General features: G+C 34.3%; 1 protein-coding gene across 1 annotated transcript in view; it reads left to right on the forward strand.

Annotated features, from left to right (window-relative positions):
- Xpr1 (xenotropic and polytropic retrovirus receptor 1) overlaps window positions 1-20,119 on the forward strand; it is a gene marked incomplete at its 5' end in the record, with an annotated part of 80,807 nt that overhangs the window by 23,533 nt on the left and 37,155 nt on the right. The window contains 4 exons of the mRNA XM_046419516.2: window positions 5,717-5,907; window positions 6,119-6,298; window positions 12,612-12,783; window positions 13,926-14,120. Coding sequence (XP_046275472.2) covers window positions 5,717-5,907; window positions 6,119-6,298; window positions 12,612-12,783; window positions 13,926-14,120 — 738 coding nt within the window. The remainder of the gene's footprint in view (window positions 1-5,716; window positions 5,908-6,118; window positions 6,299-12,611; window positions 12,784-13,925; window positions 14,121-20,119) is intronic.

The following is a 20,119-nucleotide window of genomic DNA, read 5'->3' on the forward strand; positions in this document are numbered from 1 at the left end:
ATAGCTGGGTCAAATGGTGGTTCCATTCCCAGCTTTCCCAGGAATCTCCATACTGCTTTCCAAATTGGCCGCACTAATTTGCAGTCCCACCAGCAATGTACAAGTGTACCCTTTTCCCCACATCCTCGCCAGCACTTGTTGTTGTTTGACTTCATAATGGCTGCCAATCTTACTGGAGTGAGATGGTATCTTAGGGTGGTTTTGATTTGCATTTCTCTGACTGCTAGAGATGGTGAGCATTTTTTCATGTACTTGTTGATTGATTGTATGTCCTCCTCTGAGAAGTGTCTGTTCAGGTCCTTGGCCCATTTGTTGATTGGGTTATTTGTTATCTTATTGTCTAATTTTTTGAGTTCTTTGTATACTCTGGATATTAGGGCTCTATCTGAATCCTATATAAATTTTTAAAAACTTGTCTCTCTTACAGATTCCTAGTAACCTTAATTTCATGTAATAACAATATACCATATTTCACTTATTAGTATGACCATTTATGGTAGATACAAGGGTGTGAAGTAGGCACTTGTATACTAGTGGTAATAATGTTAATTGTTGTGATCTATTTAGAGGGTAATTTGGTAGTCTATGTAAAAAGTTTAAATACAGTTAAGTAATTTTATTTCTAGAAATTTAACCTACAGAAATACTTGTACGTGGTTGCAAAAAAATATATCCAAGGAGGGTATTCACTGCCATTTTATTTATAATAGCAAAATCCTAGAAATCACTTACATATCTTTCAGTCATGAACTATTTAAATGAATTATATTGTCCCTGTACAATGAAATACAGTGGAGATGTTAAAATAAAGGAGATAGTGGTAGAAGTGAAAATGGACATAGCACTTTGGAGAACCCTTTGGCACTGTTTACCAAAACCGAACATATAATAACCTATGATCCAGCTCTAATAATAGAAATGCCTACGTATTTTCACCAAAGGATACGTATGAGAACATTAATAACACTACTGTTTATAATTATCCCCAAACTGGAAACAGGCCTAATTTCATCAGCCATAGAATGGATAAAAAATAGTACATCTGTGCCCAGTGGAATAGTATATAGTGGTGAGAATAATTAAATTTAACTACATACAAGAACATGGATGAATCTCAGATATTGAGCAAAAGAAGCCAGACACATCTGGGCATGGTGGTATACACCAGTAATTCCATCTCGACTTGGGAGGCTGAGGCAGGAGGAGCACAAGTTTGAGACCAACTTGGGCAGCTTAGCAAGATACTGTCTGAAAAATAAACTAAGAAGGGCTCTGGGTTCAATCCCCAGCACCACCAAAAAAAAAAAAAAAAGAAGGATTGGGCATATAGTTCAGTGGTAGAGTACTTGCCTAGGATGTGTAAGGCCCCTGGGTGCAATTTCTAGTTCAATGTTAGAAAGGACAGCACCATGAAAGAGGATATACAGTGGGCCTTGGAATGCTACAGTGTACTGTACTGTTTTTTCTTCTGGTTTCTAATATACTTTCCCATTTTTCATTATACTGTGTACTTATGATTTATCCATTTTTCTACATGCATGTAACACTTGAACTTTACATTAGAAAGGAATTTATGTACTGATACGGTCATTCCAGAATATAAGTGAATAAAGCAAGTTTTAAAACATGTGTAGCATGCTTCCTATTGTATCTGATGAGTTGTTTTTTTTTTTTTTTAAAGAGAGAGTGAGAGAGAGAGAGAATTTTTAATATTTATTTTTTAGTTTTCGGCGGACACAACATCTTTGTTTGTATGTGGTGCTGAGGATTGAACCCGGGCCACACGCATGCCAAGCGAGCGCGCAACCGTTTGAGCCACATCCCCAGCCCAGAGTTGTTTTGTTTTAAAAGTTATTCAGTGAGTATTTCTCTGTACATTAAGAATTTCTTGGGGGCTGGGGTTGTGGCTCAGCGGTAGAGCACTTGCCTCACATGCACAAGGCCCTGGGTTTGATCCTCAGCACCACGTAAAAATAAATAAGTGAAATAAAGGTATTGCGTCCAACTATAACTAAAAAATAAATATTAAAAAAAAGAATTTCTTGGAAGATAATAAACAAAATTTTTAACTTCTAGGAAAGGGGAATAGGACCTAGAGCAAGAAGAGGCTTCTTATCGCCTTTCTAATGATTTGAAGAGCTTTTTCTCAAATACAAAAAAATAAATTAATTTTAAAATTGTTCAAAAATTTTTTAATGTTCTTTTAAAGAAAACTGATTTGGCAACTTGGTACAGTAAAGAGAAGACTAGTTTTTTAAAAAGTTTTAGGATAAGCCTCTGTTTTATTTTGTTTTTCTGTAAGCACATATTACTTTCTATACAGTATAACCCTATTATTAAAAGTGCAGGCTTTGGAGCCACTTTGCCAATATTAAATCCTTGTGGCCCTAGGCAAGGAACCTAATTTAACTAAGCCTCAGTTTCTTCATGTATCTGCTAAGGAAAACCAATTTAGAGTGTTGCTGTGAGAATTAATGAAATTATTCATGTACGACACTGAGCACATTGCTTAGCCCAGAATAAATGCTTTATGAATGTTAGGGTTTTCTAGTTAAAAATTCATAAAGCCATGGAGAGTTTGAAATGGAACAATATATATGTTTTATTTTGTGGAACAATGGATCACAGAGATGATATCCTTATTCTTAAAAGAATGATGCTAACTCATTCTGTTTTTTAATATATTGGAATTTCCCAGATTATCTATTATTATCCTAGCAAGAATTTTTGTGGTTTAATCTCCAGTACCTCTACAAAATGTTGCTTCAGAAAGAAGTTAATCTATATTCTTAGATTTTATATTTTGAGCAATTTGAAGTTTCTGGTCTTTGATTAATAACTTGACTATGAATCATTAAGATTGTGATGTGTTTTTTGAAACTAAATCAGTTCATTTACAAGATGTAGTTTTATATTTTCATTCAGAAGGCTTTATCTTTTAAATTTATTATTTTACAAATAATCCTTGGTATTTTGTTGCTGTTTGTTTTGTTTTACTAACTTTTCTTACCAATTGTGGAATTCAAGGATATTATTTTATTCAAGATCATAGTTATAAAAGCTTTAGAGATTTTTCCAGTTTTTACACTATTAAGTAGAACTTAATAGGGTTTTGTTAGGGTGGGGAGGTTACCGAGGATTGAACCCAGGAGTGCACGACCACTAAGCCACATCCCCATCCCTATTTTGCATTTCGTTAAGAGACAGGGTCTCACTGAGTTACTTAGTGCCTTGCTTTTGCTGAGGCTTACTTTGAACTCTCAATCCTCCTGCCTCAGTGTCCCGAGCTGCTGGGATTATAGGTGTGCACCCTGTGCCAGACTGCATTTAGGTTTTATAAATATGTATTATATTTTCCTGTTCATGGAAATTTCCTTCATATGTGGAGCAAACACCCCAGCTATTAGGGCTATAAATATTTGAGTAAGCTATTTAGCCTTCTTTTATCCATGACCACAGATGCGAACTAGATACAGTTAGAAAATTTTGAATCATAATTATCACTACTACTAGTTCAGAGCATGTGCCTAGCATTGGAGTTAGTAATGCTAACTGTATTATTACTGTATCTATTACTTTCCCCTCTGCAATTATTTTTATTTATTGGGATGAAACTCATGTAATATGCAATTAATCATTTTAAAATGAACAGTTTAGTGGCATTGAGTACATTGACATTCTTTTGCAATCTAACTAAACATTTTCATCACCCTAAAAAGAAACCTCAATCCTGAATTTCTCTCCTCACAGCTGCTAACAACTACCAATCTTCTTTCTGTCTCTATAAATTTAACTATTCTGGATATTTTATATAACTAGAATCATATAATATGTGGTATTTTTGTATGGCTTATTTCACTAAATATGTTTTCAGGGTCCATTAGCATGTGTCAATACTTCATTCCTTTTGTGGCTGAATAAGGTTCCATACCAGAATTTGTTTATATACAGATATTTGGGTTGGTTCTACCTTTTGGTTTTTGTGAATGATGCTGCTGCAAACATGGATCTAACTAGATTTGAGTACATTTTTAACATTCTGAGGACCCACCAAACTCTTAACTGTAGAAGCAACACCATTTCCATTTCCACTAGCAGTTTATAAAGTTTCTATTTCTGTGTATTCTCACCAAAACTTGTATTTTCCATATCTTTTTGTTGTTGTTGTTGTTGTATCTTTTTTAGATATATGTGACAGTAGAGTGTATTTTGACATATTATACATACATGGACTATAACTTCCCATTCTTGAGGTTGTACGTGATGTGGAATTATACTGGTTGTGTATTCATATATGAACATAGGATAGTTATGTCGGATTAATTCTACTGTTTTTCCTGTTCCCATCTTTATCCCTTCCCTTCATTCCCCTTTGTCTAAACCAATGAATTTCAATTCTTCCCTTTCCTGCCCTCTTATTGTTTGTTAGCATCTACATATCAGAGAGAATATTCAGCCTTTGTTTTGGTGGGGATTGGTTTATTTCATTTAGCATGATAGTCTTCAGTTTCATCCATTTACCAGCAAATGCCATAATTTCATTTTTCTTTATGGCTGAGTAATATCCTATTGTGCATATATACCACATTTTCTTTATTCATTCATCTGTTGAAGGGCACCTAAGCTGGTTCCATAGCTTGGCTATTGTGAATTGAGCTGCTATAAACATTGATGTTGCCGCATCACTATAGTATGCTGATTTTAAGTCCTTTGGGTATATGCCGAAGAGTGGGGTAACTGGGTCATTGGCTGGTTCCATTCCAGGTTTTCTAAGGAATCTCCATACTGCTTTCCATACTGGTTGCCCCAATTTACAGTCCCATCAGCAATGTATGAGTGTATCTTTCCCATATACTCACCAACATTTATTGTTCCTTGTATTCTTGATAATTGCCATTCTAACTTGGGTATGATGAAATCTCAATGTAGTTTTAATTTTCACTTCTCTAATTGCTAGAGATGTTGAATTTTTTCTCATATATTACTTCTTCTGTGAAATGCCTGTTCAGTTCCTTTGACCATTTATTGATTAGGTTATTTGTGGTTTTTTTGGTGTTAACTTTTTTTTAAGTTTGTTTATATATCCTGGAGATTTATGCTCTATCTGAGGTGCAGGGGGCAAAGATTTATTTTATACAGCAACTCTGTGATGTAGATATTATTCTATCTAGTTTGATGGTGGAGAAAACAAATCCAAAGAGGAAAAATGAAAAGAAAAGCAGGGAGGGATCTCATGAAAATCAAAGGGAGACCAGTAGAGGAAAGGGAGCAGGGAGTAAGAGGTGGGGAAAGAAGGGAGAAATGCCGGGGAGTGATATTGGCCCAATTATATTGTATGTGTACATGTATGAATGGGTATCAAGAAGTCCCATCATTATGTGCAACTGTAGTTCACCATTAAGACAATAAAACCAATGAGTTTGTAGCATACCCAAAATACCCAACTGATAAAGCTGATCTTATGATTCTCAGTTATTTCACCATACCTCACTCTAATATAAGAAACCAGTGGAATAAAAAAATTATTGTAATAATATTCTGCAGAGTAAAATAAGGAAGGGAAAGAATCTGGAGGCAACTTTATCAGGCTCTTGAAATAACATAGGTATGGGTTTTATTTATGAAAAATTCCTAGCGGAGTCTTTGAAAATGAAGAAAATAATTAAAGGAGACTTTTTGGGTTTTATAACTAACTAATATATTAATATTCTTTCAGCTATTTTTAAACTTGAAACAAATCAAAGTATATGGCCCTTGGTAAGAATCTATCGGGGTGGCTTTCTTCTGATCGAATTCCTTTTTCTACTGGGCATCAACACGTATGGTTGGAGACAGGCTGGAGTAAATCATGTGCTCATCTTTGAACTTAATCCAAGAAACAATTTGTCTCATCAGCATCTCTTTGAGGTAATCAAAGCAAGACATTAGACCCGTGAATGTAGTTTGCTTTATATGTATAGCTAGTTTATTAGAGTACTGAAATCCATCTTCTACTTAAAAGGAATTATTTGCTTAATTACTAATTATTTTTCTTACTTTTGTTTATTAGAGATATTTCTAAGTAATGGTAAAAATAGAAATAATTTTCTCTCTTTTTGTCTTCCTTGTCCTTTACCAGATTGCTGGATTCCTGGGGATATTGTGGTGCCTGAGCCTTCTGGCATGCTTCTTTTCTCCAATTAGTGTCATCCCCACATATGTGTATCCACTTGCCCTTTATGGATTTATGGTTTTCTTTCTTATCAACCCCACTAAAACTTTCTATTATAAGTCCCGATTTTGGCTGCTTAAACTGCTGGTAAGTCCAGAAACTTGGTAGTATTTTTAGAATAGTATATTGGTTATTGGCTTCTTCTAAGATAAAACTAAGGCTGTGTGGTTGTACAACTCCAGAGGCACTACTCACATTGTGTCTGTGTGAGTGGCACCTCAGCTTGAGAAGCAAAGAATGTATGTAGCAGAGATTCCTGAAAGGTGTGTAGTAAGGTGGCCCTTGGAAAAAGGGCTCATGAATTTTTCCTCTCCTCCTATAATGAAGTGGAAAGTGGTCAGATATTGAAATGATTTTGCAAATTATAGTGATTTATGAATTCATTACATAGATTATTTAACCAGCTGTGATAACATGTAGGGCTTTGTCAGTTTCTTTCTTTTAAAAAAAATTGTTAAAACTATTGTGACTTTCTTGTTATTGATGTAAGTAATCAGTACTTTATATTAGGAAAGATTGGTTTTCTAAAACTGGTAGATTTCTTATCAGATCACCACATTCAGTTTGAGAAACAAACTTTGATTGTTGTTTGTAATAAATATCATTTCTTCCACTTTACCTGTTTCTTAATGGTCTCCAAAATAATTTATTCTCAATAATAGAGTATAAAGTTTTCCATAAAAATGATAGCTGTATGTTTTGTGGTAGCACAAAGGTAGCTCTGGGAGAGTTGTTCTGCTTACTTCTAAGTTAGGCCAGCTCTGTTTAAAAATCAATTAAGAATGCTGTCATATAATTACTTCTTTTTAAATTTTTTTTAAAATGAACACAATACCTTTATTTTATTTATCTCTTTTTATGTGTTGCTGAGGATTGAACCCAGTGCCTCACGCATGCTAGACAAGCACTCTGCCACTGAGCCACAACCCCAGCCCATATAATTACTTCTTAGATTGTAAACTGTAACCAGCAAGAGTGAGAATTAGTGATTAAAATGACAAGTCCCCATATAAATTTTAGAATTGCCATAATTGTCTTCTCTCTTTAACCACATAAGTATAACTCCCTGAAAAATGTAGGGTTTTTTTGGGTTTTGTTTTGTTTGCCTTTTTTATGCCCTTGTGGGTTAGCAGAGGAGTTGTTGTTGGTGTTTTTTTTATTGTTGTTGTTGTTGTTGCTGTTTGTTTTCTCTTTAACAGTCTATGATTTAAAAAAAAAAAAAAAAGCCAACATGTTAAGTACACACGTGTAATCCCACTGATTAAGGAGGCTGAGGCAGGAGGATCGAAAGTTCAAAGCCAGACTCAGCAATTTAGCAAGTGAGATCCTGTCTCAAAATAAAAAACAAAAAAAGGATGGGGATGTGGCCTGGCAGTTAAGCACCCCTGGGCTCAATCCCTGTTACAGACAAGTAAGTGTTTATAGCAAAGCAATGGACCTCAGATCCTTGGCTTTTATTTTCCAAAGCTGATTGAATTCTATTTGTGTTTCTTATAGGAATTTATTCACCTTTCATCAAGATTTTTATTACAAATTGGGATTTTCTCCCATTTCATTGGAGAGTGGGACATAAACCTTAAGTGTAATAGTACCACTAGACCCACCTTTGACTTCTGCTTGTGGAAATTAAATGTACAAAAGCATTTTGATCAGTCATGAGAAAATCATTCTCTTTAATACATTTTGTCAGGGGTTGTGTTTGTTTTTGCAGATAGAAGACAAATTTGAACCTTTATTTATCTCTTGAGGTTTATAGTACAAAAAAATAAGTCATTGTCAGTTTAATATTAGATTACCTTTCTTCTTTCAGATGATCTGTCATTTTGTTATTAGAGTTGGAATTTTTCAGCTGTTATTTCCACAAAAGACGTAGTATTATTCTAGTTCCAGAGAAATATCTTTTAGATTATAAACACTATTGTTTCTTGCCTCAATGTGAAATCTCTGTAAAATTATTTTAAAATGAGATTTCAGTAGACTCAGAAAACTCAGGTGTTTCTATAATTACATCATTGTAACAACAGGATAATACTATAGTTGTGTTCATTGTGTGTGAAGTGAACATTCCCCCCTGCGTTCTTCTTTGTTTAAATAGCAAGCTGTGATTTATGCATGACCAGTTACTCTTATTAGAGAAGGGTTTCCCATTGAGTGGACATTTGTTTATGTATCTGCTGTATGTTTGTTGATAAATGAGGACTTGTTTATGAAACAGGTTGGCAATGATGAATAAAATGCTCCTTCAAAAAACAGTGAGATACAGAAAGCAACATTGTGGTTTGTTATTATTATTGTTATTAATGTTATTACGTATAGGTCATTTAATATCAATTGACCTGTTGACTTATTTTAATTCAAATCTCACTGAGAAATCCAGGTTTATTTTTATTAAATTAACAAGAATGTTTTCACTTTAGTTATGTTGTAAATCCTCATCCTAAAATAAACTATATTTCATTAGTTCCTCTTTTTTACCCCTTTTTTTAATTTTTAGTGGGGAAAATTCCATTTGTCACTTGACCATAATGGTAGGCACTGGGTGGTGTGTGTGTATATTTTTCCCCCAGTACTGGTGATTGAACCTGGAGCACTCTACCACTGAGCTTCATCACCAACCTATTTTTATTTTATTTTATTTTGAAACAGGGTCTCACTAAGTTTTTGAGGCTGTTCTTAAACTTGTGATCCCTTTTGCCCTAGCCACGCAGTCACTGGGATCACAGGCGTGTACCACTGCAGCTGGGTTATATTCATATTTATAATGGAGTCTATGAAATTGATATATGCTATTCTTTCCCCACCTCTGAAAAAAAGATGAAAATTTTTTTCAGATACTGACTTATTTTGATATTGATATTGTATGTCAAATTTAGTGCAGGTTGGTTTTTTTGCAGATTATTTACATCCATTAAATCATATATTCTTTTCTCTAAATCTGTATTTGCCCCAATCAGAAATCCAATTAGAAAACATAAAAAATGACTCATATTTTCTAACAAAAACATGAACTTAAAATAGGCTAATTCATTTTTAACTTAAGAGTTCTCTGTTATATAATTTAGAAATCAGTTTTTAACAGTATTTTCTTTAGTTCTATAGTAAAATTTTTACATGTCTATTATAATAGAAGGCTCAGGATGTACTTCAATGGTGGGGCACTAGCCTGGCATACCCAATGTCCTGGGTTCCTTCCCAGCACTGAAAAAAGTGTATAGGGATGTATTGTTAGTTAATAAAGCATTTTATATGTAATAATTTATTTAAATTTTTTAGTAAGCCCTAAGATTGGAGCTGCTGTTAATCCCCATTTTTTATATATCAGAAAAATTGAACATCTTGCCTAAAATCACATAGTAAGTAATGGAGATGGGATATGAAACCCGGCCATCTGGCTCCATAAACTGTTCTATTGAACACTAACATTTAGCAGTTAGACCTGTTAGTCACTTTATCTAAAATACTTTATTTGATCTAGTGGATAAAAGTAGTGGAATATAAAAATCAAATTTAGAAAGGTATTGTATTTATTGACAAACCTCTAAAAAGTAGAAATTAAAACTTTGTCTTCTTATCTGTTTATTCATATTAACTTAGAAGATCATGTTAACATATTCTTTGCATAGGCTGAACATTTCAAATCTGAAAAGCTGAAATGCTTCAGAATTCAAAACTTTTCAAGCACCAACATTAAGCTACTAGAAAAAAAAATTCTACATTTCATAGTCAGAATGCAGCCACACTAAAACTGTCATATAAAATTACCTTCAGGCTATGTGTATAAGGTATATATGAAACATAAATGAATCTCAGTCTTATCTTTAGACCTGGGTCCCATCCCCAAGATATCTTATTACATCTATACAACTATTCCAAAATCTGAAATACTTCTGGCCCTCAAGCATTTCACATAAGGAATACTCATCCTAGACTAATTTATTATTGGTATTTTATATGTATATAGTAAAACATCAGATATTCAGACCTGACTCTCAATTTCATACTACTACTACTCTAGAAATCTTTATCCTTTTTATCATAATCACAAAGTAGAAGTGGAGAACTTGAAAGGCCTTAGCCAGAACAAGAAAAAAGAAAGGCAAGTTACTAGATTCTCACTCAGAAGGAGAGTTCAGATAAATCTGAAATGAATTTGACTATGTGTAAATGTCAGAGTAAGTATTATCTATTTGTTTTCTCCATGTCACCTTACCTCTAACAGATGTACTTGTTCCCTTCTCTGTATGTCCAGGGTAGTATATGTCTATCTCTATTACAGCACTTACTATATGGTGTTATAATTTTATGTCTGGGTATTTATTTGCTCACCTAGACTGTGTGTTTTTGAAGATAGAGACTATGTTTTATTTATCTCTACCTCCACAAGGCCTGACATAAATACTTAATAAGTCTTTGTTAAATGCATTAATGACTATAACTGCATTCTTTCCTTCATTAGTTGTCTTAAACCAACATTTACTACTCCCTCATTTCTTCCTCTTTTCATCTTCTGTAAAATTTCCCTTCCTCTCATTTTTATTTTCATACCAGTCTTTTTTTTTTTTTTTATGGCTATCTCTCCATCCCTTGGCTTCTTGTTTAATGCATTATCTTTTGCTGCTGCTTCTATGGAGACTTTCTATATCAGCCATGTTTTGAGGATGGGGTTGACAGATTGTGAGAGAATGTCTTTATGTCAGAAGAATTTTTCCTAGGCTATGAATTTCACTAAAGTCTATAACTAGAGATTGAGTAAACTTGGGCTGGAGTTGTAGCTCAATGGTAGAGCGCTTGCCTAGCATGTGTGAGACACTGGGTTCGATTCTCAGCACCACATATAAATAAATAAAATGTAGGTCTGTTAGCAACTAAAAATATATTTTTATTTTTAAAAAAGAGATTGAGTAAACTTCCTGATTTTTTTTTTTTGGCATTAATATTCTTAATTATCATCCTGTCTTTGTCTCTTTGGTCTTTAAGTCTATCCTGTACCCTAGAGTTTCTTAAAATATTACAAAAACTGGCACCAGAATCTCTACTTGCATAGATAACTACCATCCTACACTACCCTACAACACCCATCCAAAAGAATTTTCTGTATCTGGAGCTTATGGTCACAAATAGTATAACTTTTCTCTCTGGTTTATTAGATTCACTGAAAAAGTGTCAGAGTAATCAAGAGACTGAGTCATGGAACCAAGATATATCAGCTCCAGAAAAATAACATCTCAAAACCTGCTTTGTATCCCACAAATACCTGGTCTAGCTTCCAATTCTCCAAGGATCCAAGGCAATATCTGTCATAGAAAGTTGACACCCAGGATTGATTCATAATATAGCCATTTATATATAGCCATTTATCCTCCTAAAATAATAAAGAGAAGTATTTAGGGGGGAAAAAACAAGTCTGAAAGGGAAATGCCATACACTCCCAGGTTGATTTTGTTTACTAAAAGAATATATATATAGCTAGATTTCTAGGGAGCAAGAGAATTACTCATTTTTTCAAAACTGCTGCTTGTCAGAATTCCTTGTTTCAGGAGTCCATTTTCTCCTGTTGTAGTAAGATAGCAGAGGTCCAAGAGTGAATAAAGCTCCCTTCATCTCATCTTTACTTCACACAGGCTTATCAAGGCAGTCTGTGCAGATTGAACCTGTTTCTGATGACTGCATTAATCACCCCCTTTGCCATGGTAAACAGGCGTCCACAGAACAGGGCAGGCTAAGTTTGTGTAGGTCTTCTGGAAAATGAGAACGTGAATAGTATCTAACTTATAGAATTGTTATGAGGGTTAAAGCACACATAAGCCCTGTAACTTATTATCTTAATGTTTAATTTGTTTAATACATTTATCACTGTTTTTAGAACAGTGTGAAGAGGGCTGATTTCAAAATGAACACACTATTACCATAACATTAGTGAAATGAAATTCACTTTGGTTAGAGAATAAAGTGTGCTTCAAATAGTGTTCCTTCCTACCTGTCCTTTGCAGGCACAGAGCTTTGTATTCATTTATCTAAGATAGTACATTCTGGAAATGATCATAGTATTCACCTGTCCAGCAAATTTTCCATTAGAGCCTAACATTAAACTTCCTCTCAGTACTTATACCATCTGCCACTCTTCACTTTCAGCTTCAACTCTTCCTACCTCTTCTCTTTGTTTTTTAACTGTAGCAATCCTGCCTCCATGCCCATTTCCTTCTTAGTTGTCCATTGAATTCATTCCCTTCCCTACCAAGCCAGTTTCCTGGTCCTTGTGTTTGTCTGTGATTGGTCCACTGATTTTCATTTTATCAACTAAAGTAATAATGCTGAGTATTCAGACATGAATTAGAGAAATCTAATATGACTTTTCTTCTTTCTGTGTTTTCTGATTTTTTTTTTTTCTTTTTTCTCTCAGTTTCGAGTATTTACTGCCCCCTTTCATAAGGTAGGCTTTGCTGATTTCTGGCTGGCTGATCAGCTGAACAGCCTGTCAGTGATCCTAATGGACCTGGAATATATGATCTGCTTCTACAGTTTTGAGCTTGAATGGAATAAAAGTAAGGGCCTGTTGCCAAATGATTCAGAAGGTAGGATATGAACTTGCATTCCCACTACAAAATTGCCAGTGTAAACCAAGAAATATCGGGAATGATAACTGAGAAAGTTAAGGTCATGGTGAAAACTCATCCAATAATATTACAAACTTAACTAAATGTACTTGGCACTCTGTTAACAATTCCTTATCTGAAATAATTTGGCTTTTAAATTGTGCTATGATTTTAGTCATCTGTTTGCCAAGAGATTTACAAGTTATACTTAAAGAATTCTAAAACCATTTTTTTAAAGCTCTAATATATCACAAATACTGTGATGCCAACGAAGTGTCATCACAGTATGCTTTAGAATGTTATACCAGCGATCAAAAATTCTGATTATATGGAATCAGAATAAGTGCTTCAAGTAATTCATGATAATGACTTTTAATTCTTATTTGGAACCTTGATTTTCTCTGACTCTTTGTCCCACTCCTATTTTGTGCCAGGAATTCAATTTTATGTTCATGACAAGCATCTAGATAGATTATGTAACATCTGACTAATAAAAGTTTGATAAAGTCTGTGCCAGACACATTTTCAGTGATTTCCAGTGGATCACAACCCTATTGTATGTTGAACACACAACAATATATAACCAGAATTCAAGAAACAATTTATTAACTTTTTCTTTTCATTTAAAAATAGAATGTTTATTCTTGGTTGGGGTTTTTATTTTGTTTTGTTTTGTTTTTAGCACAAGAGCATGTACTGTTGGATGTATTATGCTGTGATGGTTTGCAGTTCATCGAATTATCTGAAGTCACCTGTGACATTTTTTAATTTTCCAGATGTTTCAAATTATAGAGCAAATTAGTTTTCCCCTCTTTATAGTGTACTTATTTTCTAATTTTCTTAAAGGTCTGGCAAACTCCAAAGAAAGTGATTCTAGAACACATATCCATAAATCTGAGAGCAGATTTTCCTTCTAGTCCCCTCTATAGATTTTTACCTCTTTTCCTTGGTTTAACTACCACTAAAAGGCTTGAGAATATAATAGTTGCAAGGAAGGAAGTAATTCTGAACCCTAAGCCTTTTGCCTTTGTGAACTTGCTAATGGTTACCCTGTATGACTATGTGTTGTAAACATGCTTATTTTTTAGTTGTAATTTTTTTCTTTTTTGGAATCTTCACAGAACCAGAAATCTGCCATAAATATTCATATGGTGTGCGAGCCATTGTTCAGTGCATTCCTGCTTGGCTTCGCTTCATCCAGTGCCTGCGTCGATACCGTGACACAAGAAGGGCCTTTCCTCATTTAGTTAATGCTGGCAAATACTCCACAACTTTCTTCATGGTGACATTTGCAGCCCTTTACAGCACTCACAAAGGTATACTATAATTGACTTAAAGAGACTTTTCAGGGTCTGAATTTTCACTTCTTGAATCTATTTCTCACTCTGGTTACTTTTCCATTGGTCATGTTCTTTTTCCTCACTGCAATTATGGTTCCTTCATTTATATCAGTTTGTTCTTAAACGTAATTTTAGTCTCATTCTAATATTTACTGATGAATACCATTGAAAAGTAATATCGTCGCTTAGAATAGGAAGGATTGTGATAATGTTTGAAATCCTGAATTATGTTTAATGGGTTCAGTCTAAGGATACCTTGGGTTTTCATTTGGTTTTTTAGACTTCCTTGCTCATTAATGAGGTGGGGAAATGGCTAGGTAAAAAAGAGTCCCTCTGGCAATCAAGTATACTTTTAATCGCTTTCCTTCACCAAGTAGTAAGGATTATTTCCAGCCCATTTAACTGCAAATTGAGTTCTTAGATCCCTCTAGTTTTTTGTCTCCATGGCAACCCGTTATTACTTGCTCGTGCTCTTCTGTTTGGAAAAGAAAAAAGCTTTTAAGTTCTGAGCTACATGCAGTCACTCCTTTTGAATTTTTAACCTTTTTCCAAGAAATGTCAATCAATGATCTCACTTCCTTTTACTAAAGTGCATTCCTTCTTTATCTATTTAAATCAATATTAGCCCACACCTTAGATACTGTGCTTCTCATCTGTAGTTGGTAAAGGAAATGTAACTAATTAAAATTATTGTAGTTATTTTTAAATACTTGTGTAAAATTTTTTCAGTGATTTTTGTTTTTTAATTGAGAGACTGTATTTTAAGAGCCTTAGCTAATGCTACAAAATACTTACCAAAAGTGTCTGATAGTCATGAAAGATTAGGGCATTATTTTAGTAAGCTTTGAGATTTGGTCCAGCAGAACACATTATAACATACTTGTATTTTTTTGCAATAGATTCTGTGGTTAGAGTAGTAGTGATAAATGTGGCCAATAATTTTACTACTAATAGGTACTCGTGTTAACTGATATAATTTAGGGACCTCAGTGAAGGAAACACATCCCCATAGCTCCCATAATTTTAACTCTTGCTGAGAAATGCCATCTTTCAGTGTTGGAATACATTATCATTTTGAAGGTTGTTATAATAAATTTATAAATTAGCCAGCTGATTTGATACATGGTATTTTATGATTCCTTTTACTAAATTATTAAGAACCATTCTCCCATTCCTAGGTGAAAATAAACATTGTATTTTTGGTTGAATATTTTAGAACATAATGTAGCTATGACTATACTAATACCATTCATTAAGAAGCCAAAAACCTGAATTCCTTAAGTCTGTAAGCACTCCTAAATCCTGCCAGGCACGGTGGCATTCTTCTATAATCCCAGCTACTTAAGATGCTCAGGCTGAGGATTCCAAGTTTGAGGACAGCCTGGGCAATTTAGTGAGACCCTATCTCAAAATTTAAAAAGGGGCTGGAGTTGTGGCCCGGTGGTAGAGAGCCCCTAGGTTAAATCCCTAGTATGGAGGTAAGATTGGGGGGCACTCCGAATCTAAAAAAGTCAAAGCTAGAAAAATGATAATTTTAATAGTTTTCTGGTCTTTAGACATTTTTGGCCATTCATGAGTCCCTACAATTAATTTTATATGCTATATTATCTCGTGAACATTTTTAAATTTACAGCTGAAATTTTTCATCTGAAGTTTTAAAAAATATAAAATATGTCATTACTAGTACATTTAAAACATATTTTAAAATAAAACTGCTAAATATTTCTACTAAATATATCCAGGTTGCCTAAATAAAAGAGTCTGATATTTAGCATAATTTATTAAAAAATTAAGCAGTCTACGATAGAAAGTTTATCTCTTTCCCATTTATTTTAATGTAATATATTTTTATTTTAATGTTGTGTTAGTCATCTTTCCATCACCATGACAAAATACCTGGGGGAAAAAAATCAACTTAAAGGAGGATTTATTTAGGTTTAGAATTCCAGAGGTTTCTGTCCATGGTTGCTTGTTCCCATCAATATTGGACCTGTGACCAGACAAAACATCGTTGCAGGGAATGTTCAGTAGAGCAAAGCTGGTCAGCTCATGGTAACCAGAAATGGGGGTACGGAAGTGGGGAGAGAAGGGGAGAGGGGAGGGGGAGAGAGAGAGAGAGATCCCAATATATCCTTCAGGGGCATGGCCTCAATTATCTACTTTCTCCAACTAGACCCCACCTCCTAAACTTTCCACCACTTCCACTAGTGCCACAGGCTGGTGACCAAACCTTTAACACATGAAACTTTGGAGGACACTCCAGTTCCAAACTATATGTAACAAATGTAATACATTTTTATATTTTAATGACTTTTGTCATCTATGTATGTATATAAATTGAAATTAAATTCTTTACTTCTTTACAAGGTGCTGATTAAAGATTAATTTTTTTTCTTTTCTGGGTTGTAATTATTATTATCCTGATTATTATCTATGGTTGATCAAAGCACCTTTACAAATATATTACAAGTTTTAATAAAATAAAAATTGCACATAAGTCAACCAAACTTCCTTCTTTTCTTTCCTCTTCCTTCTTTTTTTTTTTTTTTTTTTTTTTTTGTTGTTGTTGTTTTTCTTTTATACTGGGGATTGACAAGGGGTGCTTTACCACTGAGGGATATCCACGGCCCTTTTATTTTTTATTTTGAAACTGGGTCTTGCTAAGTTGCTGAGGCTGACCTGCATTTGTGATCCTCCTGCCTCAGCCTCTTTAATTGCTGGGATTACAGGCATGTGCCTCTGTGTCTGGTGCACATAAATATTTGTTGATGAAATAAATTTATGTTACTTTTCCCTTTTTCAGTTAGATAAAGTCTGAAAAATCTTATTAACATTGCTGTGAAGAGGAGAATGTTGCAGATGTCACTCAGGTGTTTGAACAAATTCAGTTATATGCCAACAAAATTACATAGTAGTCTATGAATTATTTATACTAAGCAAGTTTTCCTTTTTGAAAACAGAATTAGAAATAAACTAAAGCAAAGAATTAATCATAAACTGAATAAAAATTGATCTGTTAACCAGTCATTAGTTATTAACATTTTTAGTTTCTCAACAATAGTCCATCCTTATTTAGCCCCACATATTTAAATAATAGGAAAGTTAAAATATTAATTTGGCCGGGAGGGGTGGGGGTACTGGGCATTGAAGACAGAGACACTCTACTACTGCACTATATTACCAGCCTTTTTTATTTTAAAACAGTGTCTTGCTGAGTTGCTGAAGCTGGCATCAAATTTGCAATCCTCCTGCCTCAGCTTCCCAAGTCTCTGGGATAACTGGTGTGTGCCACCATACCTGGCAACATGTTAATATCAATACCTGTTTGCTAAACTACTTTGATTTTATCACATTATTTAAATGTATATTTGAGAAAAATCTTGAAACTACAGATTATACTCATCCAAATTTATGAAAATATCTGCAATTTACCTGAAGGGAGAGAAAAGTTTTTCTTTTCAGGGACATGGCCTCAATGATCTACTTTCTCCAACTAGGCCCCACCTAAACTTTCCACCACCTTCCACTAGTGCCACAGACTGGTGACCAAACCTTTAACACATGAAACTTTGGAGGACACTCCAGATCCAAACTTAGATTAATGACAGATGTCCTGCAAATTAAATTGACAGAAGATACATTAACAGGAGAAAAGGTTTATTATATATAAAGAAGTCTTCATAGGAAAGAAATGAAGATCCAAAGAAGTGGTTAGACCAAGGGGCTTATATATCATTTTTACAGAGAGCAATAAATTGTGGAAAAGTAAGTAGACATGGGTGAGGTGATTGGGTTTCTAGGGAATATAAATGGTAGGAGGTTAAATTTATGGGAAAACTAACAGAAGAAAGAGATTTTTTTAGTAATGTTTGTTGTGCAGACTCAAATGGTGTCTCCTCATTAAGAGTCAGTCATCTGTAATAATTAAGAGAGAGAGACAACTTTGAATGAAAACTTCTGTTGCCTTGCTTCTGTTTGAATGAAAACTTCTATTGCCTTGCTTTTAGACAGAAAAGAAGAGGGCAAAGAGATTCTCTTGCATCTGCTGTTTTTTCAGTTGCTCTAGTTTAGTCTTTAGACAAGGTGGCATATTTGGGGGGACATAATCTAATTCTCTTCATACCCTAATTGGGGAACTAGTCGAAAAAAGTCTTTCCTTCTGGTTAACAAATTTGCATCATTTTTGTGGAAATACCTCATTCCTTAGTTCTGTTTCTGAATTAGGTGAATGGATAGATAGACAGACAGACAAACATGCAGCAGAAACTTGTATTCAGAAAGTATTTATTAAGCTGGGCACAGTGGCACATGCCTGTAATCCCAGCCACGCAGGAGGCTGAGGCAGGAGGATTGCAAATTTGAGGCCAGCCTGGGCAATTTAGTGAGACTCTGTCTCAAAATAAAAACTAACTAAATAAAAATGATTTGGAATGTCAAGCTCAGGAATAGAGCACACCTGGGTTCAATCCTGAGTACCACCCCCCCACACACACACAGAAGTATATAAGACTATTCTGTGTAATAGGGTGTACTAGGCACTAAAAACATAACATAGTTCTTCCCTTAAGAATTATCAGATCAGGGTAATTTTCATCTCATTAAAATTATTATTCTTTGTTTGAAAAAAAAAGAATTATAATTTAGGGCTGGAGATATAGCTCAGTTGGCAGAGTGCTTGCCTTGCATACACAAGGCCTGAGTTCAATCCCCAGCATTACAAAAAAAAAAAAAGAATTATAATTTACCAGGGGAAAATGGAAAATAGACAACCGAAAAGGCATTAATTGGTTGTACAATGTGACTATACTTAACCACTACCAAATTGTACACATGGAAATTGTTAAAATGGTAAATTTTGTTTTTTTTAATCACATAAAAATAAATAAATAAATAAAGGTATTGTGTCCAACTACTTCTAAAAAATAAATATTAAAAAAAAAAAAAACTTTACATAGAATGCAGTGAGAGAAGCAAGATACCAGAAGAACCAATAACACAAGTCTCTGACCCAGCCCTGTATGCCATAGAATCAGGAAGTTTAGAGAAGACCTATGTATGTAAGGTAACATCTGTGAGAACTACATCCTATTGTTTATATTAAGAGGACTCTAATTATCTCATCATGTGCTTTGCCCAAAGCCATGATTTTTATTTTGTCTTTTCTGTGTGTGTAAGTAGTACTTGGAATTGAATTCAGAGCTTCCTGTATGCTAGACAATCCTCGGCCATGGAGCTACCTAGCCATGTGATTTGTGCATTGTAGAAGCGATAGTTTACTACTTCTGTTCATCAGCTAGGGCTTTTTTAGTGGAGGAGGAGGGGAGGTGCTTCACACAAAGCCACATCTTTAAAATGGAGGTAATAGTACCTATCCTGTATACTTTACACATTGGTCATGGGATTCAGTAAGGGAGTACTCATGAAATTACCTTATAGACTATAATGTACTACATCAGTGGAATTTAGGCTAAAATGAAATATAGCTCCTTTTGCTGACTAGAGCTGGTTTATGTGTGTCTTCCTTTGTAGTCTTTTTAAGAGAAACTCATGATTGTCGTGGGTTGGGAGGCTGCACAGGGGAAGTATCAGTTAGGAATGTCTTTGGCATTTTGCCTAAGTAATATAGCTGTTTACTCATTGAACACAATTCACATAACCATCAATTTTTTTAAAGCTTTTTTAAAAAAGGAATCATTGGTTATGTACCTTAATCCTATCCCTAATGTTTTTAAAAATATTTTCAGGGCTTGGGTTGTTTGTAGCTCACTGACAGAATATGCTTGCCTTGGCATGTGTGAGGCACTGGGTTCAATTCTCAGCACTGCATATAAATAAATGAATAAAATAAAGGTCAATCAACAACAAAATTTTAAAAAATAATTTGAATTGCCACATATTTAATATTTATAACTGAAATTTTCTACCCAAAAAGCCTAGAATGGGAAAATGTCACAAAGAAAACTCAGAGGGATGAT

This window comes from Marmota monax, unplaced genomic scaffold (assembly GCF_021218885.2).
Source record: "Marmota monax isolate L192 unplaced genomic scaffold, Marmota_monax_Labrador192_F-V1.1 WCK01_AAM20220418_F8-fsc00209, whole genome shotgun sequence".
Taxonomy (NCBI): domain Eukaryota; kingdom Metazoa; phylum Chordata; class Mammalia; order Rodentia; family Sciuridae; genus Marmota; species Marmota monax.